At 40.2% G+C, this 22,677-nt stretch overlaps 1 protein-coding gene across 2 annotated transcripts in view; it reads right to left on the reverse strand.

Moving 5' to 3' along the window:
* The window catches only part of RNF150 (ring finger protein 150), a 388,101-nt gene that overhangs the window by 131,447 nt on the left and 233,977 nt on the right, over positions 1–22,677 (reverse strand). The window contains exon 7 of one of the 2 annotated variants that reach the window (XM_073549771.1): positions 22,543–22,665. In XM_073549771.1, the coding sequence (XP_073405872.1) occupies positions 22,547–22,665 (119 nt within the window). In that variant the 3' untranslated portion in view covers positions 22,543–22,546. Of the gene's footprint in view, positions 1–10,867; positions 22,666–22,677 lie in introns of those variants that run through there. The other variant, XM_073549770.1, reaches the window with a different exon arrangement.

Consider the following 22,677-nt stretch of genomic DNA (forward strand, 5'->3'; position numbering starts at 1 on the left):
ATTGAAAAAGTCAAACGATGCTCCTTCCCTTCCAAGCTCTGCCATGCGCCCAAACAGTGGTTTACCCCCATATATGGGGTATCAGCCTACTCAGGACAAATTGCACAACTTTTGGGGCACAATTTCTCCTGTTACCCTTGGAAAAATAAAAAATTGGGAGCAAAAATGTCATTTTTGTGGAAAATAATGATTTTTTTATTTGTATGGCTCTATGTTATAAACTTCTGTGAAGCACTTGGGGGTTCAAAGTGCTCACCACACATCTAGATAAGTTCCATGGGGGCTCTAGTTTCCAAAATGGGGTCACTTGTGGGAGGTTCCCACTGTTTAGGCACATCAGGGGCTCTCCAAACGTGACATGACACCAGTGGACCATTCCATCAAAGTCTGCATTCCAAAATGTCACTACTTCCCTTCCGAGCCCCAACGTGTGCCCATACAGTAGTTTTCACCCACATATGGGGTATCGGCGTACTCAGGCCAAATTGGACAACAACTTTTGGGGTCCAATTTCTCCTGTTACCCTTGGGAAAATAAAAAAAATGGGGACTCAAAGATCATGTTTGTGGAAAAAATGATTTTTTTATTTTCACGCACGGGCGTTATAAAATTCTGTGAAGCACTATGGGGTTCAAAGCGCTCACCACACACCTAGATAAGTTCCTTGGGGGGGTCTAGTTTCCAAAATGGGGTCACTTGTGGGAGATTTCCACTGTTTAGGCACATCAGGGGCTCTCCAAAAGCGACATGGCGTCCAGCCAATTCTGCGTTGAAAAAGTCAAACGGTGCTCATTCCCTTCTGAGCTCTGCCATGCGCCTAAACAGTGATTTGTCCCCACATATGGGGTATCTGCGTATTCAGGACAAATTGCACAATAACTTTTGGGGTCCTGTTTCCCTTGGGAAAATAAAAATTGGGGGTGAAAACATCATTTTTGTGGAAAAAATATTTCTTAATTGTACGGCTGTACGTTTAACGTTCTCACCACACATCTATATAAGTTCCTTTGGGGGTCTAGTTTCCATAATGGGGTAAATTGTGGGGGGTTTCCAAAGTTTAGGCACATCAGGGTCTCTCCAAACGCAATATGGCGTCCGATCTCAATTCCAGCCAATTTTGCGTTGAAAAAGTCAAACGGCGCTCCTTCTCCTCCAAGATCTGCCATGCGCCGAACAGTGGTTCCCCCACATATCAGGTATCAGCGTACTCAGGACAAATTGCACAATAACTTTTGCAGTCCAGTTTCTCCTGTTACCCTTGGTAAAATAAAAAAAATTGTACATGAAGTAATATTTTTGGTGAAAAAAAGTTAAATGTTCATTTTTTTTTTAAACATTCAAAAAATTCCTGTGAAGTACCTGAAGGGTTAATAAACTTCTTGAATGTGGTTTTGAGCACCTTGAGGGGTGCAGTTTTTAGAATGGTGTCACTTTTGGGTATTTTCTATCATATAGACCCCTCAAAGTGACTTCAAATGTGATGTGGTCCGTAAAAAAAATGGTGCTGTAAAAATGAGAAATCGCTGGTCAACTTTTAACCCCTATAATTTCCTAACAAAGAAAAATTTTGGTTCAAAAATTGTGCTGATGTAAAGTAAACATATGTGAAATGTTATTTATTAAGTATTTTCTGTGCCATATCTCTGTGATTTAAGGGCATGAAAATTCAAAGTTGGAAAATTGTGAAATTTTCAAAATTTTCGCCAAATTTCCATTTTTTCACAAATAAACGCAAGTTATATGAATGAAATTTTACCACGAACATGTACAAGTACAATATGTCACGAGAAAAACTATGTCAGAATCACCGGGCTCCATGGAAGCATTATAGAGTTATGACCTCATTATGGGACAGTGGTCAGAATTGTAAAAATTGGCCCGGGCATTAACGTGCAAACCACCTTTTAAAAAAATGTGGTCTCTTCATTTGGTTGTGTTTCAATGATTTTTATCATTACTTGTCATCAGGAGAGCAGCACTTCCCTGCCTCCTTGCTTCCTGCTTGCCCAGGGGCGGTATGCTACTAAAGATTAATAGTTTAGGAGGCCAGTGACTTACCTGAAATACTGAATTGTGCACTTTCTAATAGTGCCAGTATCAGAAGAGCACAGTGACACTAAACCTGGATGGATCCAGCCGGCTTCAGTGCAGTGCTTACAAACTCTTAGCAAAGAGCTAGCAAGCGCACTCTCTATTACTAAGAAACTGACCACCTGTGATAAACGGAAGTGCACCCAATTTAAACTAATAAATGTCTTAATGGAATTTTGCATGAAGTCAGTCATGTCCGTGGCAGAAAGTCTAAGCCAAGCAAAACACAGAAGAACACCTTGTAAAAAATAATTTACTCCTTGCAATACATTGACACCACTCCAGCATTCATCAGCAATTGTGATGCACACACCTACTTGAAAGTGAAAAAAAATAAAAAAATTCCTCAATTAAAGAAAAAAACAAAACAAAATAGAATGGAAGTAAGAACATTTCAGCCAGTTTTTCATTTCATAATTTTATTTTTATTATAAAACTTGCAATAAAATGTACTAATGTTTGCAATATTTTACTAATACATAGTAACACAATTGCACATATTTACATTATATTCTCTACATAACAAAAATACTGTAGCCGTGTTGTTTTACTAACGTTTTTCTAAGTTCCAGCCACACATTTGTCCTTTTACTTTGAGACTATAATCTATTCTAAACGTTATCAGCTTCAGTGTAGCGTTCCTGAAGACAGCCCACATACACACGGGAGGCTTTTTTTCTGAGGACTACCATCAGTGAGGCACTGCCTGGCTGATGTCACATATAAGTCATATATATATTCCTTACGCTGGTTCCTAGTGAGTAATTACATGATCAGTCCATGTTACCAGTATGTAATTGGCAGGTCCACTGATTTCTTAGAAGACAAATTTGAAAAATATACGCTAAAAGGAGGCCAAATTGTAATAAGACTATCTAGGGTCTGATTCAGTAGTGCTATAAAAATTTGTAGTCTGGTCTGTTTTCACCTACAGACAAACCCTTGTGATAGAATACAATAAAACACAGAAGAAACGAATTGATTTAATCCCTTTAAAAACAATATAAATGAGATATAAAGTGCATCAAGGGATATGTCGGGAGCATATGTAAAAAACAGGGAACATCAATCTAGTTTCTGGAATATACAAAAGATGAGACTTGTCTTAGACAAAAAAATGTCTAAACCACAAATCAGAGTTTTGTCCTAACAAAAAAAAAATATATAAAAGAAAACATTATAGTGTAAAGATTAAAACCGGCATGCAGCATGTTTTGGATTTTAGAGGCAGAGATACCAGATGTACATGGCAAAGTAAATTTACAGATAAGATGATAAGCACGACAATATTATCTAAATATAAAATAACACATAATGGAAAACAAAAAAGAAAAATAAACATCCTTTTTCTGCATTCGAAATTTAAGTTTGATTGTATTTGAGTAAAACTCAGGAGTGGATTCAAAAAGAAAAAAGTAAGGAAAAGTTGATACTTCTTCCTTTTGTATCCACTCCATGTTTAGCTCAAAAACATCATCATAGTGAGATCAGCTTTTGGATGAAACTACAATAAATTATGGGCAGCATGCTGGTTCAGTGGTTAGAACTGCAGCCTTGCAGCACTGGGGATGGGAGTTCTAATCCCACCAGTACAACGTCTGTAAGGAGTCTGTATGTTCTCCCTCGTGTTTGCGTGGGTTTCCTCCCACATTCCAAAGACATACTGATAGGGAATTTAGATTGTGAGCCCCAATGGAAACAGTGATGATAATGTCTGTAAAGCGCTGTGGAATATGTTAGTGCTATATAAGCAAAACATAATAATTGTAGTAAGAATTCAAATTCGGCAGTTCACAAGTCATTGGTGTTTGATGGAAATAAGCTTATAGGATAAAGCGTCATTTAATTTTTTGAAAAATTTTCAAGCAGTGAAAAAAATCTGCATAGGTGACTGGAATGTGTGATATCATCTGATCTGTTATATTCCTCTCCAATACGCGCTGATGAAAACACTGGTGCAGCCAAACGTGTGAAACTCCACCCAATCATCACAAACTCTGCCCGCAGTCTATGAACAGACGCATTCTTGTTCCAGACAGACAATCTCCTTACATGCTATGGACCTGTGAGAACGGATATGATCATGGCTAGTTTTCAGCCTGTGGATGTAACCACAGAATGAAGGTTTCCATCTCTAGACAGCAATTATATGTACTAACAATCGCAAAGAAATGAAATACACATATATAATACAGTTATTATAAAGTTGCAGAACTGTTCAGCCTAAACAGAATGTGACATACAATGTAAAAAAAAAATTGTATTGATGGGAAAAAAATTGCCTTTGGCATCCTAAACTCTTGCATCAGGACATATAAATGAGCCACTTGTAGACCAACCTTCATGTCAATACCAGACTGCATCAAAGATCATGGAAACGGGGAAGGAAGTGCAACATTTAGATAACCATACATTTACCAAATTGTATACATGATTCATCAAAGTGTTTTTCTACAGATTTCTGGCTTCAAAACTTTGAAGAGTTACAAAACTTTTGTGTTTACTTTTGGCGTGTTCCACCCAGTCCTGACCAGATCTTTTAAAATTAGGTGGATAACGGTCGGTACGGGGTATGGCGAAGCCCACCTGACAAATTCTCCAAAACTTAGGCCTCTTTTGAGCCAGAAATGTACTCATGTCCTTGACTGGAGTACATTCCGGGCAGGGAGGCGCACAACAGAGATAAGATGTGCCTAATCCATTACGTGGTGATTTTTAATTAATTGGGTCCATCTTACTTCTGCACATCCATCAGTAAGACTGGCGTATGAAATGAATTGGAGCCAGAGTCCTTATATTTAAGAAATCTTTGTAATCCATCAAATATGGTATTGACTAGTAACACAGTTCTGGCTTCTCTAGCCATGTCTGAACATTTCCCATGCTATGACAGGAGAATATCTAGCACATGGATTGGACAGATCTGTTGGTGTGGCAGGTCTTGTACAGCTGTTGTAACATGAGCTTTCTATAGAGGAACATTATTTCAATGGTCAAATGGTCATGTGAGAAAAATCTGATGCAAATTCCAGTAGATTTGGGGGCAGAATCTTATTTTTATACATCATTAACATTTTTATGAATTACCATCCAGACTATTAAACAGAAAGTTATTTTTTCACAAATTAGAAGAATATTACAGAGGAGCTGTCATTGTAATGTTTTACCATACGTGTTTGAATCTTTTTATAATTGCCTAAGATCCTATTGGATCCCAATATCCACTGAAAACCAATTTAAATAAAAACTCTCTTTTTAAAGGGAATTTATCACCAGGTTTTTGCTACTCCATCTAAGAGTTGTATGGGCAGAGGCCCTGATTCCATCAATGTGTCACTTACTGGGCTGCTTGCTGCAGTTTTGATAAAATCACTACCTGCTGCAGATCTACCAGTTCTCTGAATGCTGAGCTCTGTATAACCCCGCCCACACCACTGATTGACAGCTGTCTGCCTATGCACAGTGTAGACAGAAAGCGGCCAATCAGTGCTGGGGTTATACAGAGCTCATAAATCTGGTGGACTACATGACAGCAGATTTACTAGTCCTCTAGCGATAATGACCTTATGATAAAACAATTAAACAAAACTACAGCAAGTGATACACTACTGGAATCAAGGTCTCTGTCCATTCATTATGCTGCTCTCAGATTAGGTGAAAAAAAACTATTAACAGATTATCTTCTTTTATGCCAAGACCTATACATTTTTCCTAAAAAAATGCATCAGTTCCCACCCAAAACAAGTAAAATGGGCCTTACTGTCTACAGCAACCAATCACCATGCAGACTTCATTTCTTAAACTGCTCTGGTAAAATGAAAGCTGCATTGTGATTGGTTGTAATGGGCAACAGAGTTTATCCATCAGTCAGCTTTCATAATTCTGCCCTAGTGTTTGCATAAAGAAAAACCTTCTGATTTCTGAGTTTTTGGGACTAAACCTGCTTCTGGGTTATGGTGGTTGCTGATTAAAATGGGAAAACAAATTAAAGAACACCCGTAAATCTATGGAAATGTAACACACAAAGCACCACAGAATATCTCTGAATTACTGAACGCATTTATTCTGTCTCTAAGGCTAATTTCACACTTGCTTTTTTTTGCAGCGCGTTTTTCCCGCAAAAAAACACATTGAAAAAACGCATACAAACGCATACAAATGCTGCGTTTTTTTCAAGCATTTTTATGAGCATGCATGAAAAAAACGCAGCGTTTTTATGCGTTTGTATGCGTTTTTAGTGCGTTTTTACCGCGTTTGCATTTTTTTCCAACATTAGGTGGCCCCTCACACTAACCCAAACCATGACTTTACTAACCCTAACCCTGACCCTCACCCTGACCCTGACCCTAACCCTAACCCTTAACCAAACCATACTAACCCTAACCCTGACCCTAACCCTTAACCAAACCATACTAACCCTAACCCTAGCTAACCCTAACCCTAGCCCTAAACCCCCTTAACTAACCCTAACTCTAACCCAAACCCCTAAATTCCATTGTCCAACTAATGGTAAAAAAAAAAACGCATGCGCAAAAAAACGCATACATAAGCATGCCAATGCGCACATATGCGCACCCATAGACTTATAATGGGTGTCTTGCTGTAAAAAAACGCATTGCGTGCGCATGCGTTTTTTTGAAGCAAGTCGGACGCCCAAAAAATGCAACAGGATGCATTTTGTGCGCCCGAGCGCATACCGCAAAAAAACGCATGCGCGGAAAAACGCATACAAACGCATGTGTATGCGCACATAAGCGCATCCCATGCAAAGTAAAGGAAAAAAAAACGCATGCGTTTTTTAGCGCTAAAACACCGCGAAAAAAAACGCAAGTGTGAAACCAGCCTAACATAGCAGTGATTTTATCATAACTTATCGAAGCAAAGGGAATATTAGGAAGCTCCAAACACAGGAGCAGCTGTAACACTGGTTAAAATGGCCGGTCGGGGACAAAGTAAGCTAAATAATGGACGCCAACTACTTTGGTCAGATATACTCCTATGCTTCACCAACCAAGCACCATGGCATCAATGGCCAGAAGGCCAAGCAGAGACCTGTCCTGTAAAAGGACTAGTAAATCCTCCGATCTTCTGTTCTGCAGCCTTTATATTTCAGCATCGCTGACTTTCCCGTTCTTTTCAGTAAAAACGACAATAAACCTGCCAGACATGAAAAGCAACTGCCCAAATAGGACAACAACCTGAGGACCGTACATCAGACAGGGCCTTGTATAGGACAACAACCTGAGGACCGTACATCAGACAGGGCCTTGTATAGGACAACAACCTGAGGACCGTACATCAGACAGGGCCTTGTATAGGACAACAACATGAGGACCGTACATCAGACAGGGCCTTGTATAGGACAACAACCTGAGGACCGTACATCAGACAGGGCCTTGTATCTCTGCGCTCGGCTTAAAATGCTTTATAGATTTTGCCTTCGAAAAAAAAAAACCAAACAATGAAAGAATTATTCAAACCTAGATTGGACATCGGATATCAAAAATGTGTTTCATAGTCAGTGTATACGCATCAATAGGAAAATCAGAGAGCACGGTCCTTGTCCATCCTGTTACATAATCGATGTGGTGACTCCAGGTCACACAGGTCATGGCCAAGAAATCTGAAAGCCTAAGGACTTGATCCAACAGTCCTTACAGCTTTTCTCATTGACGCTGAAATGTTGGTTCATTTCACTAGATGTGCTGCCTTACTCTCCATATCTTTAGAAATAAAATGGCAACACTGGGCACAAACTTGGCGCCCAACACTGTACTTGAAGTCTGGAACATATAAATACCAAAATACAGTTCACACTAAAATCTGATTTCAATTTTCGGCTTTCTGTCAACATTAGGCCCTTTTCAAAATTGGACTCAAATATCGCAGGTCATGGAAGCAATTATATGGCAGTTGGGATGCTTGCAGTGTGCAATTAATTCACTGTACTAGAAAGCTGAACACAACTTAAAAGGTTTATTTCGTCGCAACATATTTATGACCTATCCATATAATAGGTCATCAATATCAGATTGGTGAGGGTCTGACACCTGGTATCCCCCACACACAAACTGAAAACCGCTCCAGAGGCCACCAGATGTAACTTAATATGAAGCTTCAACTCCATTCGCGGTTCAGCCGGTTGGTACTTTCTTAGAGGAGCTGTTCACAGCAAACAGCAGCTAACTGGAGCTGTGGGGGGTTGGACCCCCACTTATGTGAGGTCATCAGTATATTATGACCAGACAACCCCTTTAAAGGGAATCAGTCACCGGAAGTTGGAGGCCTATGTAAATGGCCTGGGTCCGGTCCGATGGGCGGTGTTTCTTCTTTCTTCTCCACCCTATCCGTGGCTCCCGTCCACGCTCTTCTCCATCGTTCAGTGTGCGCAAAGCAATCTTGCTTCGCGCAGTATGCTTTGCCCAACTGCGGGCAAAGCTGAAAATCATTACTGCGCATGCGCCCGTACACTATGTCCCAGAAGTATTTCGCTGTGTTACGGGGCATAGTGTACCGGTGCATGCGCAGTAATAATTTTCAGCTTTGCCCGCAGTTGTGCAAAGCATACTGCGTGTGCGCGAAGCAAGATTGCTTTGCGCACGCGCGAACGATGAAGAATACCGGAGAAGAGCGCGGACGGGAGTCATGGATGGGGTGGAGAAGAAAGAATAAACACCGCCCATCGGATCGGACCCAGGCCATTTAAATAGGCCTCCAACTTCCGGTGACAGATTCCCTTTAACAGACTGATTAAAAAGAATTACATTTATTTCGGTACCTATTGTTTACCAAGATTTTTAACTTTTGATTTAGGTTACAGCTCTGAAACCCCAGCCTTCCTTATGGTTAAATGGCTGCTGTTTATTATACAGTCTCAACACTACCTAGAGAAAAACTTGGTGCTTTGATGCTACTACATTGATGGTGTTAGAGTATATGCACACGGTTTCTTTATCACTCGGATTCTGCCGGGTCCACATTCTGCCTAAAAAGTGCTAAAAGATTCCAAAGAAGATAAATATATACAGAGCAGTTTCAAAACGACTGTGCATATGTTTCATCTTCTACAACTTCTTTAAACCACTTCAGGCTTGAAAAGGTTGAGAAGCAGCTAAAAGAAGCGACTGATCCATTTTTCAGGCTGCTTTCACTTGGAAGCTGCCATCATTTTTTATATGGAGGTAAAAAAATAAAGTGGGGCAGGCGGCAGTGCAAAAGATGTACGAAAAAACATAACAAAAGACGCTTCAGGGAAACCAACACTGGTGTTGTCATGAACCATTTTATGCTTCAAAAATGATGCGGGTATGATGGCATGTAAAGAAGCCATGTTCTGATGCCCTTAGAGGGGCAGAGGAGTACTTCGGAAAGAATCATTCGACATTTATATCACAACTCATTTTATAACCTTTTAGGATTTATTCACGAGTGCTGTGTGTCCATTAAAAATAGAAACCACACCGCCATCGCATGATGAACAGCATCACACCCAAAAGGACCCAACCTGACTTTCAATGAGAAGTCATTCATTTTGATGGAAGTTGTAGCATCAAAATGCTGGAGTCTGAAAACACCACAACATAGATGTGAACATATCCATTGCAGAGGAGATAAACATGATTTGCTGCATTTTTTATAAAGGAAGGCATGGTTTACTATTTCCACCTGCATAGTTTTCATGTGTTATTCTGACATGCAGAGAGTTTTGTAGAGACTTAAAGAGGTTTCCTCTACTTGGACAACCCCTTCTTAAACTAAATGTTTGACCCGGATAAAATAATAAAGCCTATACTCACCTCCCGTGTCGGCTCCATTCCCGCGGTTTTGGCACTAACAGGCCCGAGGCTGTGATGTGGTGGGATGACACGTGATGCCTGGAGCTCAATCATCACTGGCGTCCCTGTCTCCACCTTCAGACAAACTGAACATGAAGAGGAAGACCGGGACGAGCTGCAGTCCTGGCTTCCGCTTCATGCTCAGTTTGTACGAAGGCGGAGATAGTGACACCAGTGCTGATTTGGCACCGGCGTCACATGTCACAACACTGCCTCACAGCCCTGAGTAAGTGCTGACACCACGGGAATGGTGTCGGCGTAAGAGGGTGAGTACAGGTTTTATTATATTATCAGAGCCAAACATTTAGTTTAAGAGGAGGATGTCCTAGTAGTGGACAATCCCTTTAAAAAGGTCCTATCAACAAGTCATAAATGGCCAGTTCTTACTCTTGTTTTATTCCTGCTGCTCCCCTGAGTATTACATTTTTTTTTAATCTGCCATACCGTTTCAGAGATATAGGCATTTTATTTAGTGGTAAGTTTTATGGTCTTTACCAAAGGGGTGCAACTCCCAGGGTAATCATGCACAGCAGTCTAAAGACGTGCTCCAGGGAATCCTGTGAGCCATGCCCTCTTGGCAAAGACCATAAGAACAGCAGCAAGTAAAAAGGCCCACATCTCTGGAACTACATATTGGATAAAAAATGGAACACTCATGGGAGCAGCAGAAATAAAAGATGAGCAAAAAGTGGCCATTTTTGACCTGGAGACAGGTTCTCTTTAACTATAATAGTGTCGATCCAATCCTTACAAAGCTCCTTTCTTTTTAATGTATAGTTAAACCTTTACTTCACTCATCTAATATAAAAGGATCTAAAACGTAAAAAGTATTTAAATGAAGTCTGGAAATCTCAATTCCATGTCACTAGATGCAACACAATTTTTAAGCCTTGTTAAATCAAAGGAGATTTTTGGTGTTTTTTTTTGTTTTTCTGTTTAAGAGATACTGTATCTGCATTCAATAGACATTACAGCATAACAATAATCACATAGATCATAACAGATACTAAGAGGAATGAGGGCCCTGCTCGCAAGCTTACAGTCTATGAGGAAAGAGGTAGACACGAAAGGTGGGTGGCAACAGTTGTTTGGACCAGCCATAATGTTAAGTGCGTAACAGTGCGGACACAGAGGGCTAATGGATGCATAAAGCATGTGGGAACATGATGCGGGGAACCTGGTTATGGTAAAACTTTTGGCTGTGCCACACAGGGATAGATTAGGTTAATGTGTTGAGGCGGTTGGCCAGTCTGAATAAATGAGTTTTCAGGGCACGCTTAAAATTGTAGGGATTGAGGACTAATCATATTGACCTGGGAAGTGCATTCCAAAGAATTGGCGCAGCATGTGTATAGTCTTGGAGACGGGAGTGAGAGGTTCTGATTACTGAGGATGCTAACCTCAGGTCATCAGGAGAACGGAGGGCACAGGTAGGGTGGTAGACTGAGACGAGGGAGGAGATGTAGGGTGGTGCTGAGCCATGGAGGGCTTTGTGGGTGAGGGTAATAAGTTTATACTGAATTCTGGAGTGGATGGGTAGCCAGTGTAATGACTGGCACAAGGTAGAGGCATCGGTGTAACGATTGGCGAGGAATATGATCCTGGCTGCAGCATTCAGGACAGATTGGAGAGGGGAGAATTTGGTAAGAGGGAAACCGATTAGTAGAGAGTTACAATAGTCTAGAATGAATAAGAGAAATAGTAAGAGTTTTTGCAGAGTCAAAAGTAAGATAAGGTCGAATTCTAGAAATGGTTTTGAGGTGCAGATAACAAGAGCGAGACAGTGATCGGATGTGAGGGGCGAATGAAAGCTCGGAGTCAAGTTTGACCCTAAGACAGCGGGCATGTTGCTGGGGAGTAATAGTGGAACCACACACAGAAATGGCAATGTCGGGCATAGGTACATTATTAGAGGGAGGAAACACAAGGAGTTCAGTCTTTGACAGGTTCAGTTTCAGATAGAGGGAGGACATGATGTTAGAGACAGCATTTAGACAATCGCTGATGTTTTCTAAAAAGGCAGGCGTGATGTCAGGAAAAGAAGCGTATAATTGGGTGTCATGTGCATAGAGATGGTACTGGAAATCAAATCTACTGATTGTTTTACTAATAGGGGCAGTGTACAAAGAGAAGAGGAGGGGGCCTAGAACCGATCCTTGAGGAACTCCAACAGTAAGTGGAAGATGAGAGGAGAAGCCAGCAAAAGATACAGTAAAGAAGCGGTCAGAGAGAAAGGGGGAAAACCAGGAGAGAACGATGTCCTTGATGCCGATGGAGCGGAGCATAGTTAGGAGGAGCTGGTGATCCACAGTGTCCAATGCTGCAGAGAGATCCAAGAGAATTAGCATGGAGTAATGACCATTAGATTTAGCTGTTAGTAGATCATTAGAGACTTTAGTGAGGTCAGTTTCAGTAGAGTGTAAAGAGCGGAAACCGGATTGGGGAGGGTCGAGAAGAGAATTATCAGAGAGATAGCGGCTAAGACGGGAGTGAACCAGGAGTTCCAGGAGTTTAGAGATGAAGGGAAGATTAGAGACAGACTTACTGAAAAGAACCCTATTAAAATGGAACTTTTATTAAGTACCTTTAAAAGACCTTAATCCTGATTTTTGATACAAATATCCCCTATTCCATAGGCTAACTGGGCTTCCAGCATTACTAGAAAATAGATGATAACTTGCAAATGAAACTGATCTACCCAGTCAAAAAGCCAGTTAAATGTATCTGGCCAGATATAACAAACTGCAACAGGAAAAAAATCCTGCAAGAACAGCTTATAAGAGCCTCAAAAAAAGAAAAACCATATGAATTGGCAGCCTCATGAATTGGACAACGTTCCACTGCCAGACCGCTATGACCGCAATGAGTCTCTCCTGATGAACCCACAGAGGGGGAAACGCGTTGAGAGTGGGCGGACTCCATCTGAGTGATCATTCTATCATGTACTTATGGGCTTATACTATGCAGTAACTGATGGTCACAGATAAGTACAAAATTTTGTTTTTGATGTGTGTGTTCACATTTATGCATAGATGGGCATTTGTATATCTGCCTAAGGTATCGATAATGGTGTTTAGCCACTGACTGTTTGTATACATTCATCAGTATGTGAACTTGTTACCTTATGTGATTCATTTTTGGTGTCTACGGATTTGTTTTGAGGGTATACTGCTGTTGTCTAGAGTCCAGGATCGAGGCTTTAGTTCATCTTCATGTGTGTATGTCAGCAGATATGTTGGTATCATTACCCTAGCACGCAAAAATGGTATCACTGTAGCAACATGATGGATCAATAGACATATTTTGCTGTGACTAATCATATATTGCATATCTTTTAGTGGATTTTTCTTTTTGGGGGTAGGGACTTTGAGGTTGTATCATACAATTTATCTAATACTTATCTAATGTGAGTGGTGTGAAGTAACTTAGGCTGAATGGACCCTTTACTCTTTCTGAACACCTATATCTGATTGTATAAAATACTCTATTGCATTCATGAAGATCTCATAAACAAGTGGATACAGGCCATATGGCTCTCTTTTTCTGATCTTGCGTCTTACAGGGAGATATAGGAGAATAGGGACAGCCGACGCATTCGCCATACGCCATTCTCGTATTTCTTAGGGTGCCAACCTCCGCACCTAGGTAGGTGTTCAGTTAGGTCAAGCTTTCTATAGGGCCAGATCACTCTTTTCCACACATCGGCTGAGTGTAATTGTAATTAGTGTGCAGCACTACATATCAATCTTGTGCATATTTTTTTTGTCCCTCCCCTTTTCGTTTTTCTTTTTTTGAGGCTCTTATGGGCTGTTCTTGCAGGAATTTTTTCCTGTTGCAGTTTGTTGTATCTGGCCAGATACATTTAACTGGCTTTTTGACTGGGTAGATCAGTTTCATCTGTAAGTTATCTTCTATTTTCTAGTAATGCTGGAAGCCCAGTTTGCCCATGGAACAGGGGATATTTGTATCAAAAATCAGGATTAAGGTTTTTTAAAGGTACTTAATAAAAGTTACATTTTAATAGGGTTCTTTTCAGTAAGTCGGTTTATGCTCAACCCTTTTTGTATATAAAAGAGTAGAGACAGGTCTATAGTTAGCGGCACAGTTTTGGTCGAGGGATGGTTTTTAAGTAGTGGATGTATGATGGCATGCTTAAATGAGGAGTGAAAGATACCAGAAGAGAGAGAGAGGTTAAATATTTTTGTCAGGTGGGCGGTGAGTGACAGCAGGGGAAAGGGACTGGAGGAGATGTGACGGAATTGGGTCACTGGTGCAAGTGGTTGGGCGAGAAGATGCAGGGAGCCTGCTTACTTCTTCAGTTCGGTAGGGGTTTTTTGGACACAATAGGCCGAAACACCCTCAATTAAAAAAAAAAAAAGTTGAGACGCTGTGTAAAATGTTAATGCAAACAAGATTGCAGTGATCTGGAAATCAGTTATAGCCCTATTTTATTCATCATAAAACATAAAACACAGATCAGATAGTTGAAAGTAAGACATGTTTTTCTTTCATTTGAAAAAATAACTCAATTAAAAACTGATGGCAACAACACATCTCTAAAAAGTTGAGACTGGACTATGTCTATCATTGTCCAGAATCCCCTCTACTTTTTACAACAGTCTGGAAACATCTGGAAAGTAAGGAGATCAATTGCTAGAGTTTTGGGTGTAAGGAGATCAATTGCTAGAGTTTTGGGTGAAGAATGTTGTCCAATTCTTGTATGATGTGGGATCCTAGCAGCTCAACAGTCTTGGGTCTGCTTTGATTTTTTGCTTGGTAATGCACCAAATGTTTTCTATGTTTTCTTAACTGCAGCAAACCAGTTCATCACCCGAACTCTTCTTATTAAAAGCCATGCTGTTGTGATGCATGTAGTATGTTGTTTAGCATTGTTTTGTTGAAATATGTAAGGTCTTTCCTGAAATACACGTGGCCTGGATGGGAGCATACGTTGTTCTAAAACTTCTTTATTATGCTCAGCATTTATAGTAAGTTTAAAAATGTAAGCTGTCCATGCCATAGACACTAATGCAATTCCATACTAATAGTTGCAAGATTTTGAACGGTGCGCTAAGCTGGGTGGGTCCATCTCCTCGAGTCCACAGGACACGGCGTCCGTGGTTTCCATACAGAATTTCACATTTTGATTCATCTGACCACAGAAGTTTTCAATTTTGCCTCGGCCTATTTTAAATGAGCTTGGCACAGAGAAGACAGCAGCATCTCGGGATTGTTATGGATTCTTTGAATGATAGACCTTTAACTAACATTTCTGGATTGCATGGCAAACTGTTCAGAGGCAATGATCTCTTGAAAGTATTCCTGAGTCCATACAGTGAATCATTCCGAATCTTGTCTGCTTTTAATGCAGTGCTACCTGAAGACACGTTAATCACGAGCATCCAATAGTGACTGCCTTTTCCACTGTACTCATGGATCCCTCCAAAATCTCTGAATCCTACAATGATATGTACTGTAAATGGTGGGATATTCAAATTCTTTACAATTTTACATTGAAGAACATTTTTTGGAAATTGTTTCACAATTGTTTGATGCAGTTTTTCACAGATTAGTGAACCTCTGACCATCTTTGCTTCTGGGAGACTCTGCCTCTCTAACATGCTCTTTTATGCTGTCATGTGATTTAGCTGTAAACCCTCCCGCTGTTTTTCTTTAGTACAATATACTTTTCCAGACTTTTGTTAATCCTGTCCCAACTTTTTTGAGATGTATTGCTGCCATCAATTTCTAAATGAGCTAATTTTTTTAAAATTAAATAGAAAAATGTTTAATTTTCACCTTCTGATCTGTGTTCTGTTGTGAATAAATTATGGCTATAAGAGATTAACAAATATTGCATTCTTGTTTTCTTTATGTTTTATACATCGTAACTTTTTTACAATTGGAGTTGTACTAATAAATGTGGACATCCCATTTTAAAAAAAATGCTAAAATTATATTGCATGAATAAAGTCTAACAGCATACTTTAACCCCTTTGCGACATCAGGCGTAATGGTATGCCGATGTTGGACTCCCTCCCTTTGAGGTGGGCTCCGGCAGTGAGCCCACATCTTTCCCGGCACATGGCAGCTGTTTTGAACCCGTTAAATGCCGCTGTCAAACTGACAGCGGCATTTAACAAGCGCATCTGGCAATTGCACTGGAAATCCACCCACCGGTGACCCATGTCACGTGATTGTGGGTCACCGGTGGGTTGGCATGACAACCAGCGGTCTCCTGGAGACCTCTATGGTTGTTACTGCCGGCTTGCTGTGAGTGCCGCCCAGTGGTCAGCGCTCAGAGCAAGTGAGTAATTCTACTACCTACAGGCGATCAAGTTATGGCAGCATTTAGCCTCCCATGGAGACTATTGAAGCATGCCAAAAGTAAAAAAAAAATGTTTTTAAAAATATAAAGAAAATAAAAGTTCAAATCACCCTCCTTCGCCCCATTCAAAATAAAACAATAAAAAAAATCAAACAAACACATATTTGTGTTTGTATCGCCATGTTCAGAATCGCCCGATCTATCAATTAAAAAAAGGATTAACCTGATTGCTAAATGGCGTAGCGAGAAAAAAGTTATTAAAACGCAATAATGCGTGATCAAAAGATAGTATTTGCAGCAAAAACGTATCATTAAAAAAGTCAGCTTGACATGCAAAAAAATAAGCCCTCACCCAAACCAAGATAACGAAAATTTTTTTCACCACTTGGATAAAAAAGAACCTAGACATGTTTGGTGTCTATGAACTCGTAATGACCTGGAGAATCATAATGGCAGGTCAGTTTTAGCATTTAGTGAACCTAGTAAAAAAGCCAAACAAAAAACAAGTGTGGGATTGCACTTTTTTTTGCAATTTCACCGCACTTGGAATTTTTTTTCCCGTTTTCTAGCACACGACATGGTAAAACCAATGGTGTCGTTCAAAAGTACATCTTGTCCCGCAAAAAACAAGCTCTCACATGGCCATATTGACGGAAAAAAAAAAGTTATGGCTCTGGGAAGAATGGGAGCAAATAATGAAAATGCAAATGGAAAATACCTCCGGGGGTTAAGGGGTTAAAGAGGATCTGTAGGATTTATAGGAATTGTATAATGTTTTACTGTTTGCTTCTTGAAATGACTTGTGGTGTTACATAAAAGAGGCGTTCTGTCACAAGAACTAAAAAAATAAAAAGTAGGGTTACAGAACTTGCTAAATATCTAAAATTTTTAAAATGAAAAATATATTTCCTGCACCAAATTCTTCTGTACTTATGGATAAAGTGATCTACAAATCACCAATGCCACTGCGTCTTGTTATGTTTTATGACAGGTAAAACACTATGGCCCGCATTCATCAAAGGCTTTTTTGCCAGAAAACAGGCATACAACGGAACGAAAAGATGCAACATTTGAGCAGCTTTGCCAAAATGGGTAAAGCTGCGGAGGAGTCGGGGCAGCATGGTCTGCCTGTCAAATTCAGCAAACGTGTCGGTGTTTCTTACGCCAGAAATGCTCCTTCAATCCCGGACTGCAGTAGCATTCCTGTCTATCCACAAGTCACTGACAAGATGCACCAAATTCATTAAGTGGAAATTCTTAATGAATTTGGAGCATTGTACTCCAGTGAGCCCTTCATTAAGACTGGTGCTTGCAATGGCGGTCTTAACGATTCGGCCCTCTATTTCTTGACTGTCTCGTAATTTATTAAACTGAAGGATTATTTTTAACTAACTGTAGTAACTGTAGCTGCACCGAACAGAAAAAATGATAAGTGAAGCCTGCACTGTAGGTATCTTGATAAAGGTAATCCAAACCTTCTATTGGGTATAAGAGTGAAATGTGCATTGGGTAAAGCAGAAGCCCTGATAACACAATGCGATCCAATATAACCAGTGCATTCATAATTGTTTGTAGATTTACTGATAACACGAAGGTTTATATCGCCTCCATCTACAACAGGGAGCATATGACCCCATGAGAGATGTTCTTATTTGCTGTGCACTACAGAGTGTCGTTGCAGTTCCGCCAAGCCTGCCATGACACCTCACTGTCCATTCAATCAATGAGATTCATCATTGTTAGTACGGTGGTGAGTATCCCTGCCTGTCAATTCGATAAAAGGTGCTTTCCATCACAGCATCGCTGTAGCATTAGGAATGCCCTTGAAGAAAGGTGATAACCGATATTTTTCAATCCTTACTTTAATAAAATTATTTTCCATCATTGGTTTATCAGTAATTTGTAAATAAATTAATTGCAAAGCTTCTCCTATCCATTGCAATGTCAATCATGTCACGGAGAGCAAACTGATGGACTCATAGATTTCGTGTTTGTAATTTTGCTCTAAAAATTGCGACTGAAAACAGACATGTCTCCATGATTTTGTCGTGGACACATATCCTCAAAAAAGTGGATATATGAACAGCCAGATTGCATATAATGGGTATGCGTTCTATGGATGGAACTTGTACCTGACTCACAGATGTGTGAATAAGGCCTGCTTGACGGTCGTTTAACAGTCTACTTGGACTGGCTGACCACATTTCCGATACGTTTCCTATGAGTAGTGGATCGTACTGTGAGCATTGTTCCTGACAGCACATGTCCGGTTACACAGGCAATAAAAGAGCGTCTTGCTCCTTCGTTGGGCGGTCAGTAGCCTGTGTACACTGTTCGATTAATCCTGCTCACAATAATCAGTCAGTGTAAATCCAGCTTAAGGCTGGGTTCACATAACATTATGGCAGTCCTTTAAACAGATTGCATTACACTGCGGCATTAACGCGATGTAATGCATCCGTTAACGCTGCCATACACTCCCATTACTGAGCGAATCGCTAACGCATGTCATAAGCCGCATGCGTTAGCGATGTGCCGTCATTCTGTAACGGACCCTCGGATGCGGTCTGCAGCGTTTGGGGGTCCGTCACTGCTAGCGCAGATGGAGAATCTGTGCTAGCGCGATCGCTAATGCGATCAGAATATGAGAGTAGCGTTAACGCAGTCCGCTTAACGCATGCATTGAACGGACTGCATTAACGCTATGTGAACCTAGCCTTAGTGATAGAGATGGGTCATCGCTCTACACATTAGATAATCTTTCCCCATGAATTCAGCGTTTTCGTCTGACATTATGTAATGGGCATAGTCACATTAACTTCCCTTTTCTAATAATGATGAATGATGTACACCACTGTACAGCTCTAACTTAAATCTTTGTGTTGGAAACGTGTCTTCCTTCTATGGGAATCAATAACTTCCCAGAACAGTGACCCTGCTGAAAAAAAGATTCGACATTCACCAGCAATATTATTTATATACCCCTGCATTTTATGTAATTTGGAGCAGGATTGGCCTTCTACAGAAAGCCACATCTTCTGCAAATCCTGGAGCAGTGATGGACATCCTCAATGGCCTTTTACTAAAAGCTGCTCTGAGAAAAGTGATGTACATAGACAAAATAACACCTTGGTCAAAATAGTTCATACCTTTCACCTATGGTCTGGTTGGTTCAAAATTTGTTCAGCACAAAGTGAAATCCATCAAAAAGAAAACTCATTACTGACTGGGGTTTAAAGAAGGTCGTGATTATGAACAACTCCTTCTCACGTCATCTAGTTGGGGCTCTAGATCTGCTTCATCTCATGAAGAAGCAATCTGGCTGGTGTAGCAGAGGTTTTCCTAACGCTCCATTGATGGACTGACACGGTTTATGTCCTTACTGGAGAAACAAGCACCAATGTTGCAGCTCTGTAGGAAATTCTGGGGCTGTGCACCTATATCTAGTGTAGGACATTTTATTGGAGCGGTGCGGTTTTATACAAGGATTCATTCATTTATACCCACATTGAAGGCTCTCCTATGAACATGTCACAAATGATGGGGAAAACAACGCAGTATTGTGTACTTTTGTTTCAGATAACATGACGGAAACTAGACAGAACCCAATAATACCATCAGCAGCCATTGTTTTCCATCATATGACTGACCTGTCAAGGCAATAAATTCAGTTTTTCTCTCAATTGTCAGAATAAAAACCAGAATACATAATGTTAACTTAGCCTAACATATAGGGTATCATAAACTGCTGAAGGACACCTCTGGCAGCGGCTTATTACCCATGTAAACAAAGGATCAGTCATATGGAAATCCAACATCAACTGACAGCAGAAAGCTGGAACTCCCCCATACACGTTATATGGTGGGCTTGCTGAAATTCTCATATTTGATAGAAATCATCTAACTTGTATAGTTACCTTTAAGAGAGTAAACGGTATGACTACCATATGATCTAAGATTAGAAAATTGGTTACAAAGGTGTAATAACTTTATCAAAATTCTGGGATTGGTGAAGTTGCAACAGTAGAATTGGTGAATTACTGTCCCCAACTGTTTTCTTCTTTTCCGTCTGATGTAATATAAATTTGCTACTCTTGGTTGCTTCCTATTACAACAATTAGGCTTAATGGAGTTGTATAAAAGGAGATAAAAAGTCTGCTTTTTCCCCCCAAAATGGGGCTAAAGATGGGGCTATTATGGCACCTGGGCCATACTTCATTTTACTTTGAGTAGGACTAATAACAACCATGGACAAGAGAGGTGCTGTATCTGGGAGGGGTGGTAGACTTTCTACTCAACTCTCTTACACGTACTTTCATCAACAATCTCTTCCTCTTGGGTGATTCAGAATTAAAGGGGTTGTCCTAAATTGTTAATCAGAAGCGCACAGCTCTGCCTTCCTGCTTGCTGGGGGGGCAATGTGCTCCTGCTTAACTGACTGTACAGATCAGTGATATTGTTGCACCACTGGCCCAAAAATGGGGCGTAAGATGCCGCAAGCAGAGGTAGATCTGTCTCTGATGCACTGATGCATCAGAGCAGTGCAGGGGAGTTCAAGTTGACTGGAGACACCTAGCCACAGACCAGCCTTTACAAGCTCCACAGATAAGAACTTGTAAGGGCTGCACTCCTTGCCTGGAAGCGGTGGCCAGTAACCCAGGCAAGAAGGCATAAACCATGAAATTAAAAATCTCTGTTCTTTAGAACAAAAAAGAGTTTTAGTAAGGACTAAATTACAAAATTTCTAGCTTTTATAAACATTGATTATCAGACAAACCCTGCACTGTGGTAATAAATACCTATAGGGAAACAATTATAAGACATACAACTTTACAAATAGAGCGGCTGATGTATATATATATATATATATATATAAATTTCTCAATTGCTGGCTCTCACCAATGTTCTCATCAGCCGTACAGACCCAACCAGGATCGAAGGAGTTCGCCTGCACATCTGGTAAAACAAGGTCTTGAATAGTATGAAATATCAGATACATTGATGAAAAGTTCTCATTCTACATACTTTCACATGCCTGCCAATACCTCTGCCTTCTAATATATGAACATTTTTATAAATTAACACATTTTTGAAAAACATCTTTACAATATGACCATTTTTGGCTTCCAATCTGTTTGAATTATTATAGTATAGCAATTAATGTCCATGTTAAGAAACAGTAGCTACTTTTATGTGGAAAGAATAAAACCCTTGTTTCCATTATATAAAATATATGAGAGATCAGAGTAGCTCATGTGAATACATTCATTTTTTTTTTTTAGCAAAAATATGGGGTCAATATAATGAGTTCATAAATAATGGCATAATGGAATGTCATGAGCAAGTATGATATCTTGCACAACGTCAGAGCACCTAATAACCTTTGTTTTTTTAATCGTCGACTAATAGTTATCTTTTCATTTGAAAAAATATATATTTATTATTGAAAAAAACATATGCCACTCTGTGGGGTAAGCACAATACTGCATACTTTTCCATTAAGAGTCAAAAAGACTGATTCCCAACAATAAGTGGGGAATTCATAAAAAAAAAAAATCTATTTTCACGGTGTGAAACATGTTGTTAAACGATGGATGCAAGATAGATGGTGCAATAACATAATATGGGTCTTACTTTGCACACGTCTGGCTCTCAGAGCAACAGATTGTAATTTTAGTACCTAACATTCTTTATGCGGTTCATGAGAAATGCCAGATCACATGCAACTGGCACAGGCCCTCTAAAGACATTTTCTTCTCAAGTGCTTCTGGGATGGGTGCCCATCCGGTAATCATAGCTTTCTTCAGATAAGAGCCGGGTATTCATTCATGACCATCACAATCTCTTCATGTACACGGGGAGAGAAGCCGCTACATAAAAAATAAAAATACAAAAACCTTTTCTATCGTGACCGATATATTGGTGATTGAATACACTGAGTAAACAACAAAAAGGGATTGCAAAGTCTCTAGCTCTCCTTAAAAACAGCATCAAAGATTTCAATTTAGATCAGGTCTATGTCAGGGAAGCCTGCGGACTGATGTCTTGCACGTGTCAGGAAATGAGGAGGCCACGGCTCCCATATCAACACAACAACAAAATCCTGCGGGTGAGGAACTGTGCTGAAACAGCAGGCGTCTGGCGCTATTGCTTTTTTTTCATGATCATCCCATAATGAAGTGCTCTGGAGACTTATGGTGATGGTGAGTGGTTTTTGCTTTTTGGAATGATCCATACCAGGACCGCCTTACACCTTTAATATCTTTCCTATAGAGCACAGCAACAGACCTGCTCATGACTTCACTTCCTCACAGTCCTGGTCAGTGGAAAGATCTACATCTGAGAGTCCAACGTCTACTGCCATGATGAGAGAGATATCCGAGTCGCTGCTGATGACTGGCTCGTGCTCACCTAGAAGAAGGA

The sequence above is a fragment of the Dendrobates tinctorius genome, unplaced genomic scaffold (assembly GCF_039654945.1).
Source record: "Dendrobates tinctorius isolate UK_male_01 unplaced genomic scaffold, ASM3965494v1 ptg000161l, whole genome shotgun sequence".
Taxonomy (NCBI): domain Eukaryota; kingdom Metazoa; phylum Chordata; class Amphibia; order Anura; family Dendrobatidae; genus Dendrobates; species Dendrobates tinctorius.